The following is a 21637-nucleotide window of genomic DNA, read 5'->3' as shown; positions in this document are numbered from 1 at the left end:
TTCTGTAGTCTGTGGCCTTTTCTGTGAGGTTTCCCCTTAGAGCAGTGACCATACCTAGTCACAGTAGGTCCCTGGAACTTGAGGAGTACCCAGAACTTTAGGTATGTATCTGCACAGAACTGTAATTCTACAGTAAATTGAGTGCTCTCTTGTCTCACTCTAAGTGCCTTTATTTTAATTAATTTTAAAAGACAACCTTTAAATATGCTAATTGTAATACTATAGTTTGTTTTTAAAATAAAAAATTTCTAGTTGAGGGAATTATATATTCATTTTGACATATATAAAATTTACATCAATACCAAATGGAATCGTATAAAAACAGAGCTACAAGTTAGGCAACTATTCTTTTCAAATCAAACACACAATGGGACCAGAAATTTTCCAAGACATTTTTCCTACCATTAGTGCACATTATGAGAAGCAATTGCTTTTCTCTGAAGCCTCCAAAAAGCAAAAGAAATGATCAAACAGCTTGTAAAATGACCCATTATTTTTCTTCAGCATAACTGCCAAAATCATTTATGAAAATACAACCACTTTCACTGCTATTAAATAGAACATTAAACAACTCATATTTAACATTAAAGCAAACATGAGAAAATTTAAGCAGTGTTTGTATTTCAACTTGAAGAGAGAAAAAAACCCATCTTTTATTTGCTTACCTCTTCAAATTTTAGTGCAATCATAGAAAAAGCTTTAAAAATTGCATCTGTTGGGCCTGTTATTGTCACAATTCTCTCTGGACAGGAGCCTTCTGAAATATTGATTCGAGCACCACTCTGTCAAAAAGAACAAATATTTTCCAAATTTATACTTCCCAGGGAGCAAACTAAGTAGGCTTAGGAATATAGTTTGGGAAGGAATGTCGTGAGGCATCTAATTCTCTCCCCCACAACTGCAGCCCCAATATCATATAATTTCAGTATAAACTGATCATACTCCAAAAATTCACCTAGCTGCGGGAAGCTGGATTCTGTCTGGGTAAATACTTATACAGTATGCACTCATTGCAGTATGCACGTAGTGCCTCTGTAACTCAAAGTTGCAAATAATTGCATAATCAAGTCTTTTCCCCTCCCTTTTGCAGAGTTAACCTTAAGATGGACCAGAGCTGCAGAATTTCAGACAAGGTTGTTTTCTCCAGGGACCATCAACATCTCCCAAGAAAGACACATGTCTGTGGTTTGGAGACACAAAGGTAGGGCTTCATCTGTGTAGCTGGGGCATTGCTTTGCACTGTGGAGAAGGTTCCTTATAAATGTGTCTCATGTGAAGGCAGTCAATTAATACGCACTGAACAACCCTTTAAAGCAGTAGCGACAGGACAGGCAACAGCAATGGTGTGATCTCCTTAAGGCAAGGAACGTGTTGGAAGCAGTTAGGAGACAAGCCAGCATGGCTTTCAGATGTACTTAGTCACATTTATGCCACTGTGACAGTGCAGAGAAATCCCCTAAACTAGAAGTAAACATATTTAAGAGGATGTTGGTGTAGATAACGATAAAAGCCAGTTCAGGTAAGACCCATCCTATGCTTTCCCTGAGGTTTCAGGCATGGAAATATGTTAATACAGTCTAAACAAGTCACTTGAGCCTCTACTCATCCACGGGCACTGACTTTCTTGAGGATCTGTGCCTGTAGAAAACGTGAGATAATCTGGGTTAATTTGGCCCTTTGCCTTCAAGGTCATCACAAATCAGCTGACGTGCTGTGTGTCTGAAAGGTTGCTCCGCTGTGGATTGGTGGTGGCCAAAATTCACAGATGTCACTCCTCTGATAGATGACTGGTCAAAGCAGAGCTACGGCGATTGAAATGTTATGTGGTGGCCTCCATAGTTGCGTAGGAGGTTAACAACTGCAGGGCACAGAAGTGAGGTTTTTATACTTTTCTTTAGGACTAAAGTTGTTTCTGACAGTTTCCTGATGACAGGGCAAGACAGAGTTGCATTTCATTCCATAAAGATGGCATGCAACTTGCCACATCTGTCAGGAAAGTCAAAATAAAGTTGCATTTTGCTTTTAAAGAAGTACAGAAGATGTTAATAATTTAAAGGAGGACTGAGTTATCATCACGTGGAGACACAGCCTCCTAGTCTTGTGCTGATATAGAGATGCTCATGATCATAACTAGTACTTAAACTACAATGTGTTTAATCAACTGGCAGGATTACCTAGTACATTTGAAACATTTTTTCTTATATTTTTTTAAGTCTTAGCAAAAGCACTCAAGCGTGAAAACATGGCTGAAAGCTCTTATCATCAAAAAAGAGCTCTGAACTCAGTCAGCCTGACAATGACCTCCCTACTGTGTATATTTAAAGATATATCTCCACAATTTTCTTTACTACAAATATTTTGATGTTTCTCTGCCACAGACCTTCTGTCAGTGTATAAAACGATAAAGCAGTTGACATAGTAACATACTGCAGATCTACCAGAACCAAATCGGCTTTCTTGAGGCATCCTTTACACACTTTGCACTCCTAAAGTTTTAACCCGTTGGATTTGTCTTTGTCTTTTGACTTAAGCTTTTAGCACTTGCTTCAAAGAAGGAAAATTACACGCATCTCCAGGTAAGACGTGCTGCCTTGCAGGACAAGGGGTCTACAACCTCCACCTGGGCACAATCCTCTGAAGACAGAGCAGGTTGCTGTGCAGCAGGGAAAGAAGCTGCAGACGCTGGGGAGACTGAAGTTTATGTGGTGCCATGTTTTAGTTATCCTTTTTGTGCTTACAACATTTTCAAAGGATGTTAATGACAGGTGTGTAGGTCTACCTCATTTACATTCTACTATAAACGAAAAGTTAAGGCTTTGCCAAGACGTGGCAGAGGGATACTCTGGCTTATGCAAGTCTGGCTCCAGCTCTGCTGAAGCTTGTGTCTATTCTCAAATTTTACACAGCATCCGATTCTGGAAGCTCTCTACCAGGAGCTCAAGTCATGCGCAGGGCCAATGTTGGTACGCTAAAGAAAGATCCCATGGTTTAGATGCACAGAATCATGCCGGCTAACCTGTTCCTGAGGTAAGAGAACAGCAGGCATATTGATAGAGGAATGAAAGACTCCAGACTGCTGTGGCAATAGGCAGGTTACATTAACAAGTGTTTAACTTAGGCTGGTGCATTTAAATACCACCACCTGAAAACAGCGGTGACGGTAAATTCAGTGCCCACTTGATGGCAGTGTCGGTCTGCAAACGCTGAATTTCCCTGCTCTCTAAACTGGAAAGACAGACAAGTAAAGACATCAAGGCTTGTCTTACCTCCTCCCTCATCTTCTTAACTGTCTCACCTTTCTGTTAAAGAAATAGAAAAAAAGTTAGCCTGGGTTCGTGAACTGATATACAACATTTTGACATGAAAATAAAGAAAGTAATTTCCTGACCTTTCCGATAATGCTTCCAACCTCCTGTAACAGAAAGAAAAAAAGACACTGTGAATGATACGATTCACTACGGAAGAGCATTTGGTCCGCTCCTAAGCTATTTCACTATCACTTCTTTCAAACCTGCAATATGAAGTGTAGCCCACTTCCATTGTAGCTGTATACAAATATGCCACTTTAGAAACAAAGGGATGGACTGAAAATGCAGCTTTGCCACTTACTGATTGTGCAAGAAAAATACCTTTAACAGGAACTGATCTTGTGGTTACAGATCAATCCTACTACTACAAACACAGATAAACCCCTATCAGGGAATGAAAAGTATGAAAATGATAGAGCTGCATAACCTGATAGAAAAAATGGGATATAATACAAGCATCAAAATCATTGCTGATCTCTCTGAGGGCAGGTGTTTACCTTCTTTACACTATGTAATAGCTAGAGCTGAATTTCCATGCCAGGGAGTGTTATTGTGTAAACACCTGGTGGCCTGTCTCAATTTCCCTGTTAAGCACTTACAGAACAATAATTGCTAATCACTTTTTAGGGATTTGGGAATTGCTACTGGGCTCCCACAATCTTCCATGAAGGGACAGAAAATACTGAGAAATGTCACTGAGAACATACAATAGTGGAACAATTTGGCAGTTCTGGCAATATCCCAAGGGTTAAAAGCTTGGCGCATAAAGCCAACGGATAACAAAAATAAAGCTAATAATTTAAAATGAATAATCTGGGCATGTTACATAAATCATGCAGGTATGACATCAGACTGGAAATCATCTGATGCAGAGGAGACCAGCTAAAGGAAAACAAACTCCCCTCCTATACTCATATTGTGAAATCTACTTCAATGGTTAAAGACTGTCTCACATGGTTGATCTGTCCCAGACATAATGATATACAGTTCCCCACACCTCCCCCAGTCTAGATACTTAAGTCTGACCCATCCCAAAACACAGTCCGAAGAGTGAGATTTAAGAAATTGTCCTCCATTGCTCTACCCAATGATAGACTCATGACAAAGTGGTACTAACTTCACTCTGCAGTAGAGGGCTACCTGCAGCGACCTTGAGAGAGGCAGAAGAACGTTATTTTATAAGCTCATAATATGAAGCTGCTTCTGCTTGCAACTCCTCACATCCTGCTCACAAAATGTAAAGACATTTCAGTGAGAAGATGACCTATCTCAATGAAGAACCTTGGCATATGGTTCTCTGCGAGTCTGCACCAGGCTGGGAGCACAGTCAATACACTGCTGGACAAGGCTGCTATTTGCCATCACCTACATAGGCTGGAGAAATGGGCTGAGAGAAACCTCAGGGAGTAGAACAGAAGTCAAATGAAAAGTCCCGTGTCTGGGATGGAACAAGACCATGCAGCATGACAAGCTGGGAAAAAGCTTGCTACATACAAACTGGCTTTGCAAAAAAAAGTCCTGAGGGTCCCAATGCATAACTCCAACATGAGTATATGAGTGCACCAGCAGTGCATCCCTGATGAAAGTGTATTAGTGAGACTGTAGCCAGCAGGCTGGGGCAAATGATTTTTGCCTTCTCCTTATGCTTGTGAGACCATGCCTGGACGATGGTTTCTTGTTTTGGGTTCCTAGTAGAAGACAGACAAGGACACACTGAAGAGAATCCAGTGCAGGACCACAAAAATGGTCAGGAGACTGGAGCACAGGACACATGAGGAGAGGCTGAGAGAACTGCGTTTGTTCACCCTTAGGAAGAGAAGACTTAGAGGGATCTTATTGCTGTGTCCAATAAGGAAAGGTAAACTGAAGCCAAACTCCAGAAAGCACAAGATGCAACAAGGGTGAGTTGCAACAACAAACTCAAAATGAGGAAAAAAAATTTTCCCATGGGGATGAGTGGACATTGGAGCAGGTACCCAGAGAAGCAGTGGAGTCTCCATCCTTGGAGGTGTCCAAACCCAGCCTGGGGAAGGCCCTGAGCAACCTGGTCCAACAGGATTTGCTTGATTCAGGTGGTCAGACTGGAAACCTTTGGGATTCCTTCTAACCTCTCCATGAGCCTGTGATTCTTCAAGCATGGCCTTACACCCACTAATGTCAATGCCTAACTAGCCACAAAATTCCTCAGCCTAGTGAGGCCCATCTCAGGTTTATTTTCAAACTTCACTTCTTCTGTTTTCTGTTTCACTTTTTAATTTCCCTTCCAAGATGGGATTCTAGTCTCTTGTACATGCTGCCTAAAGAACAGATATTGATATTGTCCAGACAGTCATTGCAAATCTTCCAGAGATATCTGCTTTGCAAACATGTAGTTCTGCTGGCTGATGTACAGTAGACCTTTACACATCACACAGCTGTGTGACTGTTCTTGCTAAAGCTTCCTGTGTCCATCTGGGACTGTGAGACATCTGTCCATCTGCACACACAGTGCAAAGAAGGAGCTGTGTGAGATGAATGAATGAAGCAGACTCACTGCGGCTTTGTGTCTTTTGACCGAATTATCCCGGGTCTCTTCAAGTGTGGGTTTAGGTTACGTCTTTCCCTGTGGCTGAGCTGGCCACACCAGCGTGCTGTGTAGGATCTCTAATGAAGTGCAGCTTTTTGTTAGCAGTAACACATTCAGAACACCCATTCCACTAAATGTTTAAGATCTTGCTAATTTTTATATGATCACTGTAACTCTGCCAAACTGCCTGTAGCTGTTTAATGGGATTAAGTGATACAGGGAGTAAAAGTCTCAATGGTGATAAGCCTTGAGAACCCTCACGTCTAGTAGTTCCTATCTGCCCACTCAGCACAGTCAGCAGTTTTACCTTGAAAATTTTTTTCCATTCTTCCCAGTCCCAGCTTTCACAAATAATAATATTTTTTAAAACAGATTCTTAGGAGGTAGAAGGACCTTTTGCTATGCGTGAGCGTATTGTGTTTTAATTGCTATGGGCAAGCAATTGTATTTCAGTCCATGGTATAATTTCAGTTTCTGTATATCCGACGTTTCAGTAGAAGCTGTAGGCCTGGTCTTGAACTTGCAAGGCTCTGTCAGTATACGCTTAGTATAAAATCTGTCCAAATCCGTTTGATCATCCTGGGTCTTAATGACAGATGTTGTTCTTTCAGAAGTGTATGGATGGGTCATGGCTAGTAAGTACAAAATGATCTTCCTTGGAAATAGGGAAAAATACTTTTGCTTTGGAAACAGAAAAGCAAGATACTGTTTCTAGCCCTAGTAAAAAAAAGACAATCCATTTAAAACATGGAAATTGGGAGTATTTAAACAAGCAGAGTAGAGCATAAAATATTAGGATCCTCAAGCTGCTTGTTCTGCTGAAGTCTGTGGGAGTTTTGCTATTGTTTTCAGTGGGGATGGGAATTCTATCTGACTATGCATCACCTTGTTATTACCAAAGAGTGCAAGCTGCTGAAGAACTGAGAGAATGATCAGTGTGAATCTCACTGAGAAAAAATATTTAATGAGACTGGTGACCACTTCCTTGGAACATGCTAGTAAATGTCACTTGAGGAAAGGCAATGGTAAAAAAGGGGATGCTTTCTTTCATGCTGAAATGCGGCATATAGTATTATTTACACATCTCATTCATATGAATGAGATGAATTTTACTCTTAATGAGCATTTGGGGAACGGTGGGCCCATCACAGGGCAGAAAGCTATTTCTGCAGTTTTTGCATCACCTGTGGTCACCTGAGGGCAAGACAGCACCAGCAGAACAAAAGGTGGCAGCAGAGAAGTCTATGAGCCAAGGCTTTTGCATGGCTCTTGATGATGCAAATGACTAAAAAAAGATATAAAATAGGCTCTAGGAGAAAGCTATTTCCTAATCAGTTTTCTGGTGTGCCCTTTGAATGACGAGAGAAAGAAATCAATCATGTTAAGAAAACAAGAGACTTAACAAATGGTAATAAACCTTGGTATAAGGCTTAACCTTTGATCTGTAAACATAATGAGTGAAATTCCATCATTTTTCTAAGTGTGAAGCTAGTTTAACAATTACTGCGGCCCAAGAAATCAAAAAATCCCCAGCTAGATATTCCAAGAGCATATAAAAGCACAGGTCTTGCTCTGTTATCACAGCCCATGCAGATTCTATTATCAGTGCTACAAAGTGAATGGAACACTAACATCACAGGAGCCCTGAGATAAAGCCACATCTAGAAGTAAACAGATTTAAGAAATAATATAAGAATATATACTTTCACTCTGAAGCATCTGACAAAGCACACGTCCTAAATCCTGCAATTTATTCAGGCAATGCTTTGCTTGCATATGACTGCCTGCTTTCTATGACCATGAACAAGGTAGAACCAGTATGACTGGACTCTACAAACAAAAAAGTCTGCTAGAAAAGCATTGAAAGGAAAGAAATAGAGCATTCCATGGTGGAGAAACACACCTGTCATGAGACAAGGAGGAATCTTGGTGACAATAAACAACATCTGTGTTGATAAAGTTTTCCAGACCAGCACTAGTTGTCTTTCTGCCATCCATAAAGAGGCATAAAATAACACAACTCTCTCTCTTTGCCTTGTTCTGAGGATAGAGTTGCTGACACTGTATAAGTTCATCAAGATGCTTACATGGAAGACCCCAGGAATGTGTTCCATGTAGACATTCTGAACAATGTGTTTGTATGGAGCACATGAGGCATCGGCATTTTTCAAAGGCTGAGAAAAAGTCTTAGTCAGTTTTGGGAAACATGACTTAATGTGTCTACCTAAGGGAACAAACGGCTGCCTTGGATAAACTGAGAGTCTGATTTGTGTTCAAGGATTTTGTGGGATTAGCCTCACTGACATGAGTGCTAGGTGATGCTTCAGTAGTCACTGTCTGATGCTAACAGCTGTAATTTAATAAGGCACTGCAGTCCAAGCCCTCGCTGAGACCGATCTCCTGCTACCGAATGTGGTAGGGCATGAGGGCATGAGGAAACCTCCAAATTATGGTCCTTCTGACGGAGATGCCAGTGTTACAAATCTTCCGTAGGTCTATCTGCCAATTTTTGGGCAGCTGTGCCAATGGCCATTTTTCATTTGCTTTTTGATAGCAGATGGGCAAGCAATTTACACTCAATTTTACACCAAATCTCCTAGCTCCACCCCCCCCCCGCCCCCAAACAAACAAACCTAAAACTGGAGAAAAGGAGGCTGAGGAGAGACCTTATCGCTCTTTACATCTACCTGAAAGGAGGTTGTAGCATGGAGGGTGTTGATCTCTTCTCCCAAGTAACAAGTGATAGGATGAGAGGAAATGTCCTCAAGTGAAGGTTCAGATTGGATATTATGAAATGTTTCTTCATGGAAAGAGTTGTCAGGCATTGGAACAGGCTGCCCAGGGAAGTGGTGGAGTCACCATCCCTGGAGGTGTTTAAAAGATGTACAGACGAGGCTCCTAGGGACATAGTTTAGTGCTAGACTTAGGTGATGGTGGGAGTTGATGATCTTAAGGATCTCTTCCAACCAAAATTATTCTATGATTCTGTCACGTGTCCCTCCACCTGTGATGCTGAAACAGCAGCACTGAGCAGGGTGTGTGCCTTCTGCAGTCTCAGCTGATTAAAAACTGGAGTGATGAGGAGATTCTGTTTGACAGAAGTGGGAAAATTCAGCTATGGAGATTGTTTTTGGGGACATACAGTGCCCAGGGGCTGGGGGAAAAGACTTCTGTCCTTTCTGTTGATTTTTTAGGCTAGTGAGAAATGCTCAGCTGCTACTACAAACACACTCAGAGGAGATTCATCTTGCATTGTGTATTTGCACGCAGAGCTTTGTTCCATGACTAGAGCTCTTAGGTACCACAGTAATGCAAACAAACAAAACAAGAACTATAACAGCAATAGACAGGACAGTCAATCCTCATAATACCCTGACAGTGTTCTTGGAAACTAGAAAGAGCAGAACAAACATTAACCTGGTTGGCGTTTTACGGTTCGGATTAAATTACTGAAAAGGTGATTCTTAAAGCTACTTTGTCGTATGCTATATTTTAATAAGTAAAAAATCAAGGAAAAAAAACAGGCAAGGAGAAGCACATTACCTCCAAGAAAAATTATTTCTGTGCTTGGTTTACAATCTTTCATGGGGCAATTAGGCAGGCACAGAAAAGTGGCCACTAAAAGAAATCCCTGATGCTAAAACTATACTATCTATACTGATACAAATGGCAATTTTCTCCATGATACATGTCTGTATTTCACAGAATGGTTAAGGTTAGGATTGGAAGGGACCTCTGGAGATCATCTAGTCATCTAGCTGTTAAATGTGAGCAATCACCTTACTGAGTCTATTTTTTTCTTTTTCTTGTAAAAATTCTATAGCATCATAAAAAAATCACCAACATGTCTGAAAGTCACCACTGAAGTTGGATGCAAGTCCACCCTAACTAGTCCTTCCAGTGCCACAAGGCACCCACTGATCCTGCTGAAAGCATTGGCAGATAAAGTTCCTCAGGGCATCCAAAATTAAGACATAAGTACTGGTAGTTTAGTGCCTAAAAATCAAGGCGCTCATAGGGTTTTGTTCAAACCTGAACATTTGACCACAGGTACATTTTTCTAGGTCAGTACTGCTGAAACGATGATAAACATGTCATCGAGCAAATGGTATCACGGAAGGAAAAGCTCCACTCAGTCATCATATCTTTCCTCCATCAGTGCAGATTATATATTCTACATGTGCTGCTCTTCCTAAGACATGTTTAAAATATGCTAAGGAGACTTCCAGAATCTCATAAAAATCCCAATACCAGGATTTTCTCTTGGGATTCCCTTATTAGGATTTATTTTCAAAAATATTTTTTATCCCATTATTTCCAGCCACAAGCACTTGTATCATTCAAAATAATGACACTCCATTACACTCGTATTTCTTTTCTCCAGGTATTTATGAGAATGTCTGAAGAAAGCTAGACATGGTCTCCTCAGCCTCCTAAAACTTTCTTATTTTTCTGCAAATTCCTCCTCTGCTCAGTCTTCAACATCATTCAGATGCATGGTGCCTGCTGGTGAGCACAGAACCGCAGGTGTGATTTTTCCAGAAGAAAGTAAGGTAATTACTGTTTCTTTGCCCCATGATGCACCAGTACTATACATCCAAAATTGCATATGCTTTTGCTGTGATAGCATTCCTCTCCAACTCAGCATATCCCAAATGTGTCACTCTCTAGACACTGCCAGTTCTGATGCCTTTCAGCCTTTTCTTCTTTCCAGATTTCCTTCTCTCACTGAACACGTATCTTCTAAATTACCTTTCCCAGTTAATTGCCCTAGGGTCTCTAATTTACACCTCTCAGTATTTGGCAAGACTCCTACTTCCCTGCCAGTTTTCCCTTCCCTCCTTCATTCTACCTGTAAATTGTTTCCTTGTTCTTGCTAACCATCTGACTTCATTAATCCATTTTGTTTTCTATTCCTGAACTCCTTCCCCTTTCTCTAAAAGACTCTTCAGATTCAATACATTAATATATTCTACTTTGGTTTCTTGCAAACTTCACTGCACCCAATATAGTTTTACCAATGCACACCTTTGTGCAGTGCATTTGAAAATGACGCTTTTTTTCTTCTGCAGGTTTGTACTGGAGGAAGGAAGCAGACTCCTGTGCCACCACTACGAGATGGAGACCAAAGTGGATTTGTGACCCTGCTGCCCTTTCCATGCTGGCACATTTGAACATTTTCTCATGTTCCACCTCATGGACCCAGCTTTCAAATCTCCATTAAGCTGCTTTCCTGAAATTTAACATCTTTCTACTGACACAGTCACTTTACCATCCACATCTAAAATTAACCTTTAGGGATGAGTCTCTAGGCTCTTTGTCAGCCTGTTAACACCGGCTGTGTACAAACCCAAACCAGCCCCAAATCATGTAATCATTATCCAGTCTATTCAAAGTAGGTGATTTTTCAGGAGTTATTTCTTTCTGGGCATGAACTGACCAAACCTAGAACAAGAACACTGCAGATGTCAAACACTAAGGTATGTTGGCAGAGACCTGTGGGCAAGGCTATGATTTTCCAGAGTCTTCCAACCTCATTACCTGTGGCAATAATCATGAAAAACAATCAGCCACAGGTCATGGGAATAAAATTTCAGACAAACATGTAGTGAGGAATGGTAAAAGAGAAACATCGAGCCTCAAAGACCCTATAACATGTAGATAGGCAAAAGAGGTTTGATTTTGACAAAAATTAAAAAAGGAAGAAAAAGTGAAAGGCACACTTCTTTTGGAGCTTGAGCTCTGCCTCTCTTTACAGAGGGCTCTGATAGCTGGGGACTGTGTGCCCATGCATGTACGTATGCTCGATTTGTGTTTTGTAAGCCCTTCAAAAATGTTAAACTGATCTGGGTAAATGTTGCCATTTTTGTCTTCGCTAGAAGCAGAAATCTTGCAATCCTTGCAATATTCGAATCCTGCCAAGAAACTCTACTCTTAAAGCAGACAAAGGTAATAAAATATCCATACCAATTCATGTCTCTGCCCTATACAGTGATTTTACTTATTTTACTTCAAGAAACAGCAGGAACTGGATGGAAAATGCAGAAGTAGGGCAATGTAAACAGCCCCGTCCCATATTCCTTCTTCTTTACTGAAATGCATGTAACAGTTTTATCCCTTAATGTGGTGTATCTTTCTCATTAATAAAAGATGAAAATGCATCTCTGCATTATTTAATATACCTTACATATCCAGTTCCTGCACATCCTTCAAAAGGGCCTTCAGTTCCTGCCGTCTCCAGAGCAGCATTCAGGTAACTCAGTCAAAAAGGTCCTGGGCAGCAGAGGCTGCAGTGCCATGGCAGCTTTATGGGATATTTTCATTTTCATCAAACTTGTCCTTAAAAACCTTCAGTGATGGATGCTGCAGCATGCCCAGGCAGACTCCTTCCTTCCTCACACATCTGTACAAGAAGATTTTCCTTAATTTTGCTTTTAAAATTCCCTGCAAAAGGAGACAGTTGTTTCTCTCTGGATGTGAAGAACATCGGAGCACTGTCCTTGCAGCAGACTCCCTAACACCTGCCCTCTAATTCATCACAAGAAAGTATGAGAAACGTTTTGTGTTGCTCCTGGTTTCTCTTCAGGGCTTTCACACTATCATAATGTTTTCATTGATGTAACACAGTGCAAGAAGAAAATTAGGCCCTTCATCTTACACCATCTCACACCTTCTGAAGTTCTGGCTCAGGAGGCCACCTGAGACCCTGGGAACATTTACCCTGAGGTTAACCTTTTATACCTCATGGTGGTTGGCTTTGTGCTGGGCCTGCACAAGGCTTTTTGCTGCTTCTACAGATAAAAAACTTGCTGCCTTCCCTTAACATCTGCCCTGAGAAAAACAAAGCTTTCCCTCATTGCCAGCCAGCTCCTCCCGAATCTTACAAGGGTGCAGAGGAGCAACTGAGCTGGTCCTCCAAGTGGTCTTCCCAGCCTCTTCGGTAGGAATCTGCACAAAGCATCATGGGAGCTCAGCTGGACCTACAGCCATCTTTTTATCCCCAAAGCAAGAAAAAGCAAAGAAGCTGATGAGAGGTGTCCCACCTGCAGTGAGGCCCTGGCGCTGGGTTCTTGTAGAGTTCAGGACTGTTCCCAACCATTTTCCTTTCACCAGACACTAACATTGTCTTTGATTTTTTGCTACATGCTTGGGTTTTTGTTGTTAAAGATATTCTTTTATTCCCTACTCCCTTACACAGGTCTGTCCATTCCTACAAATCCTGATTTTTCTGTCTGCAGGTATAGAATTTAGCTTAATTGCATAATTCAGATGTTGATCCTTGACTTAAAGCCCACATATGAATCACATGAAAAGTGCACACTGAAAATTTCCTAAGTCTCCAGGATTTACAGCCAAGAAAACTAAGCTCAGTAGCACAAGTTACGGACTTTCAATCAGAATGAATGCAAATATCATAAAGTACATAGATCTTCCCTATGCAAAGGTACACTGGTAATAGAGGTTTAGAGATGGAATTAAGGTTAGTTGGGATAGACCTTCATAATTCCATGAAATACACTAATAAATAACTAACTCTAAAATGTTCTTACTTTAAAATTATCTAACTGAATCCAGTGTGATACTATTTTTAAAAACAAGCTTTTAGTTCCATTCTTCTCTTTCAAGTTATGACCAGTTATTTACAGCCCAAGCTCTGCTTCAGTTAATTGTTTTGTCCAGAAATACTAATTAGAGATCAGCAATTTCAACCTATGTCATTACCACAATATATCTTAAGGAAGAGCCTAGAAACATGTTTCTTCTTCTTTTTCAGAGGCACGTACAGGTTTCAGAGTGACCTTCTCACACTGAGTATGTATTGACTCAGACATCCTTCATTCCTCTATATTAGCATATCTAAATCACAGAAATGACATCAAAGAAACCATAAGGGTCTGACTTTTATCACCAAAATAAATTCTGACTTAATGTACTCTTTTCAGTACTTAGGAACAATAAGATACATGATTAGAGCATAGTAGAGTTAACGGTATACCCCTCGTGCCTTGTTAACTGAGGATGCATGGTATATTCCCACTTAAAATTTGAACTTTGTAGCTTTTATGGGTTTAATTTAGACCCTTGTGGCTACATAAGTATTGAAGATTGGACTCGTAACATTTGTTACTGTTAAAGGTGGCTGCACACACAATCATTCACGTTGAACGCAGAAAATCAGCTTTTTCTAATTTCATTTCTGATTACTATATATTTTGTTTCAAAGAACACCTAGCCCACAGTTTAACTCAAATGTCCTGAAAATGACAAATGTTTGATTTTTGCTTTAATGGCATGACTCTGAAAGAAGCACAGCAAAGCACACCTAAGCACATGGGAACTGGACTGAAACCAGTAAGGCTATTTATACCCAACAGAATAAGGAAGTGTTTTAATGCTTTTCTGAATTGGGACCAGAAACAGGTAGATTCAGTCCCTAAGACCTAATTTTAAGTGCCGATGTGCACAGATTTCAGGTGGGTTTGCTAAGAGAGGCTGTAATTAAATTTGTTTGACAGATTCCTATTTAAGATGCAGATTTGATATACCAGATGCCTGCCTGAAGCTGAATATTTCAGGGGGAAAAATCAAACAAAATGTTTGGACCATTTCTGAGAAAATGTATCATTTGATCTCACATAACCTAACTTCTGAGTTTTTTAAGTGACAAACTTAAACTGTACCCCATCATACTTCTTAGCAGCTCCATAAGTAAAATACAGGGGGAGATACTTTTGCCTTCTATTTGTGCTATGAGTATATCACGTGTGTGTTCATGCCATAGGTTAAAAGCATGCACTTTTAAAAAATGCAAATGTATTTTTAGTTATTAAATTAAATTATAGGATCAGATTTGTAGATGAAAATTTGATCTCCAGAATTTTATATATATATTCACTGTCCCTTGTTAAGAAGGAGCCAAAACCATCTACTTTATATAACATTCATTCATTAAGCGTAAAAATGCCTAGCATTGCCTGATGCAAATAATACAAACATAGCTATAAAATGTGTTTTTTAATTAAAAGCCCATTTTGTGATCTGGCAATGTGAAATAAACAGCCAGTAGACTGTTAAGTCTGACAGTACAGAATTGGGTCTTTGTCTATGGCACAGATTTCACAGTTATCTGCATGCTCAAGTGCTGCATTGGACAGAAAAAATATGACAATCAGCCTTCCAAAACAAACCCGCAGGGGACCTGGACAAATAATTGGTATATTGGAGGGTTCACTCTAATAAGATGCTACATCAGAATAACGAAGAACTATCCTATTTGCAACAGAAAGAGACAGTATCTCTGTGGCAACTACTTCACACAAATCAATGTTCTGGTATCTTAAAAAAACCCCTGCAAAATCCGGCAAATGATGAGAAAGGCAGCCCGTATGCAGGTCAGCCTTATGTAAGGGTCTGCTTAATTTGGCTAACTATCAATGAAATAACTCTTTTTTTTTTTTTTTTTTTTTTTTTTTTTTCCCCCTGCCGGATCTGCTCAAAATGGGTTCACTACAAGCCGCATTTGTTCCAATGAACTCGGGCTGCAGTGCAAACTTAAGTATGATGCCTTGAAGAGTGGGGGTGATTTTTTGGCCATGGCAATGCTGCTTTTGACCAGAGGAGGAGGAGCAGACCCTCTGTCAATGTCTCCATCAGGCTCTGATGGTGAGTCTACACACTCGCTCAATACACAGGCAACCACTGTGGCAACAGTAAATGCTTCACCTTGCCGTGCATGAGAAGGCGTATGGTAAGCGTGACATTGAGACCTCCTTCAGTCGCTTTTGTGTCCTTCGTGTTCATCCTGGCCTTGTATCTTCAACACTTGAAAGCAGCTTCGTTTTTCTTTTTTTTTTTCTATTCACTTAAACAACCTATAGAACGAGAGAGAGAGAAAAAAAAAAAAAAGTACCATTGAGTGGCTGAAGCTGCTCTGAACTGAGAATATTATGTTGTACAAACCAATTAAGATTCTTCCCTTTGATTTTGTGGGCTACAGTTCAGTGCTGAGAAGGCTCCTTTGATTATTATCCCTCCCCAACCGTTTAGCCCTTCACCAAGTACAAGATAAACTTCCTTTTGAAATTGTAAAAATTTGTTTAACTTCCAGTATTTTGAAGCTGAAAGTCCAGAGCAAAACAGAGTGAAATACAGTGTTTTCTTCAGAACAGCACTTTCTCCGTTAACCTTTATGGTATGTATACGCAATACATATATGCATATTTACACGTGCCTGGTGCTGTTTTCATTTCTCTTCCTCTTACTACCTCTTCTTGCTCCTCCAGAAGAGATATTTTTGTTTTCTCTCCAGCTAGGGAGAAATTAATTCTGAGCCTAAACACGGTTGCCTGCCAGCAACAGCAGATGACACATTTTCAAAGACATCTGAGTAACTAAGAGCCACTTGCTGCTGTAAATCTGGGCACTGTCTGACTTTGTTTTTGTCTACCAGGCCCAGAGGTGGATCAGTCCCTCAAAGGCCAAAACTGAGATTCAGCCTTAAGTAGAAGGAAGATTTTTCTTAATTCCTAATGACAAATGGCAGATTTTCAGTCATTTACGAAGCCATAAATATCCTAAAATGCTAATGAAAGCTGCAAGGGCTGGATTTGAAGGGATAAACAAGATGCATTATAAGTTTGTTAATGCAAGGACATTTATCAGCACAAACAAAAATGGAAACAGGAAGGAATATTACCAAGGGCAGGCAAATTCTACAGTAGAAAAGGCTTAGAGACTCCTTACTCATTTTTGCCATTTTTAGGCTTGTCCTATAGAGCACAAAACCCTTAAACAGACATCACACCTCTCAGTAACCATCTCTTATTAGTGACAACCTTATTAGCTTCACATATTGGAACTTCCCAAAAATTTGGCTAGCTTGATCACTGGCTAATGAGCACCCCTAGCGAAAACAGTTTTGTGACTCAGAGCCTACAGCAGTGTCTCACCAAGATGACAGGCTATTGACCCCTTGTGGAGACAGCTCAGACATGGGACCAAACTACTGGAGAGACCTATCAGATCATTCCCCTAAAAACCTAGGAGGTAGCATCATGCAGACTGTTTCATCAACTGATTAAGATCCATCTTAACAGCCACTAAGCACTGACATACTAGACCAAAGAAAAGCCCATCTTAGCTGAGCATGTTATCTGGGAGAGAAGTCAACAGCAATGCTTAGAGAAAGAGCACAAGCAACGTGTATGGAGTCATCTCCGGTACACGTGCTGAGCCACCAGTAATCAGCAATTCAGGGTCTTCTGAGAGATTGTATCCAGACCAGCATTTTCAATAGCCATTGGTGGGCCAATCCTCCATTAATTGGTCTAATCCACGGGTGTCAAACTCATTTTCACCGGCGGCCACGTCAGCCTCACAGTTGCCTTCAAAGGGCCAAATGTAATTTTTGGATACAACCGTGAGGCCGATGTGGCCGCTGGTGAAAATGAGTTTGACACCCCTGACCTATCCAGATGGAGAAAAGCAGAAGAGAGGCAAGGTGCCTGAGTGACGTGACAGTCCTTTCTGTGAAGAGGGAGGAGAAGAGGAGGTTATGGTTGTTCCCAGACTAAGGAAGGGAATAGTCCCATGGTGGTCACCTGCTCATTGCTGCTTGCTGAGGGAATTGCTTTGTCTCTGACAGCCTGAGTATTTTCAGCTCAGCTCTGTCAAAAAAAAAAAAAAAAATCCCAAATGCCAAACAAGCGCACTTTGGTACATAAACAGTAGAATACATCTTAGCATTCTGGACTTTACGGGAGTAACACTGGCCATATGAGATCTCTAGAAACCCATAGTAGCTTAGGGCACGTTTGAAAATTTCACATAATGGATATGTTTCAAGTAGAAGCAAGGTATTTAAGACCCATGAACCAAAATTTAGTGATGAAAGTATGGCTCTGTTTCTAATGAAATGTATTCCCATGTGGGAAAAATAATCCCAAATTAGATACAAGTCTACAGTTGCCATGGCCTTCTACTGCTGTGATGCTACAGCAGCATGCTCACTTTTGGTGACGTTTTGGAGGAAAGCCTTTTCCCAGACAACAAAGCAACTCCCACCCAAGCCTGACCTTTTCTGAGATAAAATCTGGAAAAAAAAAAAAAAAAGTATTTTTAGCTTAAACTTTTTTTCTTTTAAAAAAATCACAGATGTTAAAAATAAAATTCCACCATGAAAATATTGTTAAAAATATCACTGCCACCTAATTTTTTTGCAGGATTTTGTCTTTGCCCCTCCTCCCGACAAGCTCAAACTCTGGCACCTGGTACTGAGAAGCAGAACAGATGTCTGGGGGAGGGCTGAGAGCATGTGTGCCTGCAAAGAGTTAGGCAGCTGTGTGAGATACAAAAGGAATGAATTCAAAAAGTCAATTATACATGATAAGGAAGAATATGTGAAAGCTATACATATACCATGAAGAGAGATTTCTGTCCTGGTTTCAGCTTGGATAGAGTTAATTTTCTTCCGAGTAGTGCGTACAGTGCTATGTTTTGGATATAACGATGATAATACACTGATTTTTCAGTTGTTGCTAAGCAGCCAAGGACTTTTCAGCTTTTCACACTGTACCAGGTACCTAAGAAGCTGGCAGGGGACACAGCCAGGACAGCTGACCTGAACTGGGCAACGGGATGTTCCATACCGTATGATGTCATGATCAGTATATATTTTGGGGGAAGAAGTTGGAAAGGGGGATGTTCAGAGTGGTGGTGTTTGTCTTCCCAAATAACCATTACACATGACGGAGCCCGGCTGTCCTGGAGATGTCCAAACACCTGCCTGCCCATGGGAAGCAGTGAATGAATTCCTTGTTTTGCGTTGCCTGCATGCATGGCTTTTGCTTTACCTAATAAACTGTTTTTATCTCAACCCATGAGTTTTCTCACTTTTACTCTTCTGATTCTCTCTCTCATCGCACCAGGACGGAGTGACTGAGCGGTTGCGTGAGGCTTAGTTGTCAGCTGGGGTTAAACCACAACAAGTTCTTACCATGCCACAGCATTTACAACTGCTCCAGTTATCCTTAGAGACCAAGTATTCTGGTAAAACATTTACAGCTTTATAAGTAAACTTACAGGACTGTTACTTATCTGGGTATTTCAGTTTTAAAGACAGATTAGAATAAAATGCTTTGTTGTATTTTATTATTTTTGACTAATGAAAACATTTTTTTCCCACAGACATCACCACAAACATATGCTGGTCTAGATCTCTGTGTGCATGGAGATGTCAGATTATGGCACAAGGAAGAGAATGGTTCCCTCTTCAAAGCCTTCTACCAGTCAGCAATACATCCATGAATTTATAAACTTACGCTGTAATATACGAGCCACATAATGAATATTTAATCAGTAAAATAATTTCTCCCTCCTTTGCACAATCTGCATTTTGAACAATTTGCTAGGTTTCAGGCTTATGTGTGCCTCTGTGTGAGCAAACAGGAGGCTAAATACATAAGGCTTTGCTTTCTCAAGTTCTGTGTGATGAGGTCCCACAGCTACTTTGGAGGCTGGGAGACTTTAGTCTCAGACTACAAAAAAAATAAATGTGTCACACTTTTCCTGATGCCGGTAGAAAATCAGGGGATCCACAGATGAGCAGAGAGTATCATGCAGGCAGCTACAGTCAGTGACATGGTTGAATGTTAAGAGTGAGGGTTTATGCATTTTACCCTGCCTTCAGCAGAGAGCTGGCAGCGACAGGAGGACGGCTGGACAACATCCTGCTCCTGACCTTGGGCCTCTGGACAAAAATGCACAAAATCCAACATGCAGGGCTCTGCAGCTCCAGGTAAAAAGCAAAAAAATTGCACTCAGGGAATGCAGGAAAGTAGAACATGTCAGATAGTTCCCAGTAAATAGCCTCCTGTGGAGCTGATCATGAACTTCTGAGGACATTTACATGGCTGTTTATCATGTAGAAAGTGAAAATTTCTCTTTAGGTAGAGAAAGACATCCAAATGATTAAAAATAAAAAAGCCTTTTGAAAACTCCAATAAAATGGACATGTCATCTTATGCAAATGCTTCTATCTGTAAATATGTTTCTATACATTTTCAATATTAGCTATCCCATGTTGGCATAAAATGGGATGTCCTAAGTGTTCACTATTCACTACATAAGAACCATGGATTTTCTATAATTGTCGGTAGATCAAGAAACTAAAACAACAAGCAGCTAAGCCACATGTTTGTCAGACTACTACAAAAAACAACACAGTTCCTCAAAGATTTCACTGAATTAATAAAAGCTACAAGATGAACTATACAGACAAAGGGCAGTGACACAACCCACACACATGCAGGTTAGGAATCCACATGGCTGAGGGTATAGTGTGAAATGGCTGCCTGAAGCCCAAGAAAAGAAAAGTCAACCTCATGACCGCCCTTTCTTCCTACTACTCCAGCCTACTAATCGCCTCCCAAGAAAATAAGCAGACTACTCTAGAGAATATGGCTGCACGGTGCTGAAAAATAAATATATATGTGTTTTAAATCTCTAAGGTGACCACTTCAGGCATGCAGGATAAGAAAGCCTTTGACTCCACAGCAGGCTGAGATGCCAAAGAGGAATAAAATCAACATAGTACCAAGGTAGACATCAGGCAATCGATCTCTGAGTTTAAAGCCACAATAAATTATTTGACATCTGTGAATCTGCCAAGAAAGGCACTCACCTGGAAGATCCAAAGGCATGAGAGGGAGGAGGAGTAGTAGGGAGGAAAGAGTGTAGGGGGTGGAATGGGATGGAGCTGCACAGTCACGCAGGTGTGCTGGAAAGGAAATAGGTGCAGAGAGGAGAGAAGGTAGGGAGAAAAAGTGAGATGAAGCTTCAGATGGCTGATACAAAGAATAATGTGAAAAGAATCAATGTGGAAGTAAGAACTACCTGAAAACATTCAAGGAGGAAGCCTGCTCCAGTATGTGAAAACTTGATCATATGGTTGTTAAATCTGAACCTGTGAGGAAAGATGGAACTGGTCACAGCACCCAGCATAGCATTCCCTGTGTTTGAGCGTCAAAAGGGATGCTTGAACCTAATTATGGTGCTTGATCACCGTCAACAGAAAGATGTAATTATGAAAAATGCAAGGAAGAATCTACAGATAAAACTAAAAATAACAAATTCCAGTTGTTCCACTGGAAGAAAAAAAAAACCCCACCACTATAACAAAGAAAAACGATGGGGGAAATTACAGTGACATGACAACAGTTAAACTCAGTCATCTAGTTCCCATTTATCTATAGGTTTAGAAAAAAGAAAACTTCAGTAAGGGAAACATGAGAACATCCAGATTCTCACAGTAAATCTGTTATTTCCATAAGATACAGAAACGTCCCAAGGGAGGGATAGCTAAGCAGATGATCAAGCTGTAGGGATAGGGGTGGGAGAAGACTGAGGCTGAACAAGGAGACTAAGATATGAACAGAGTAACTTGGAGAAGAACAAAGAGAATTATGAGTTATGAAGAACTGAAAGTTGGACAGTAACATATTGATGTTATGAAGAAATAGTTCAGAGTTTGATTTATTTAGCAAGAACTCTTTAAAAAAGTGTCATTACAAAAAAAAAAAAAAGAAACAGGTGGTAATCGTGAACAAAAAAGAACAGAGAAAACTGAAATGTGGGATGCCATGAAAAGTCTGTAGCTAGGTCCTCTTGATCAGAAGCCTCCTAGGTGGAGGGAGACCTTCTGGGAACTGGAAGAAGCAACACTGTCAGGGATCATGATGAGAAGAAAGGACCCGTGCTTTCTACA

At 40.5% G+C, this 21637-nt stretch overlaps 1 protein-coding gene across 23 annotated transcripts in view; it reads right to left on the bottom strand.

Moving 5' to 3' along the window:
• LOC135986103 (poly(rC)-binding protein 3-like) overlaps positions 1-21637 on the bottom strand; it is a 525102-nt gene that overhangs the window by 50028 nt on the left and 453437 nt on the right. For all 23 annotated transcript variants that reach the window (XM_065629897.1, XM_065629900.1, XM_065629902.1 and 20 more), the window contains 4 exons: positions 15598-15746; positions 3389-3412; positions 3267-3299; positions 666-782 (listed from right to left, as the gene is read on the bottom strand). In XM_065629897.1, the coding sequence (XP_065485969.1) occupies positions 666-782; positions 3267-3299; positions 3389-3412; positions 15598-15675 (252 nt within the window). In that variant the 5' untranslated portion in view covers positions 15676-15746. The remainder of the gene's footprint in view (positions 1-665; positions 783-3266; positions 3300-3388; positions 3413-15597; positions 15747-21637) is intronic.

This window comes from Caloenas nicobarica, chromosome 2, assembly GCF_036013445.1.
Source record: "Caloenas nicobarica isolate bCalNic1 chromosome 2, bCalNic1.hap1, whole genome shotgun sequence".
Taxonomy (NCBI): Eukaryota; Metazoa; Chordata; class Aves; order Columbiformes; family Columbidae; genus Caloenas; species Caloenas nicobarica.
The sequence above is the reverse complement of the archived record's forward strand: the minus strand, read 5'-3'. Positions and strand labels throughout refer to the sequence as shown.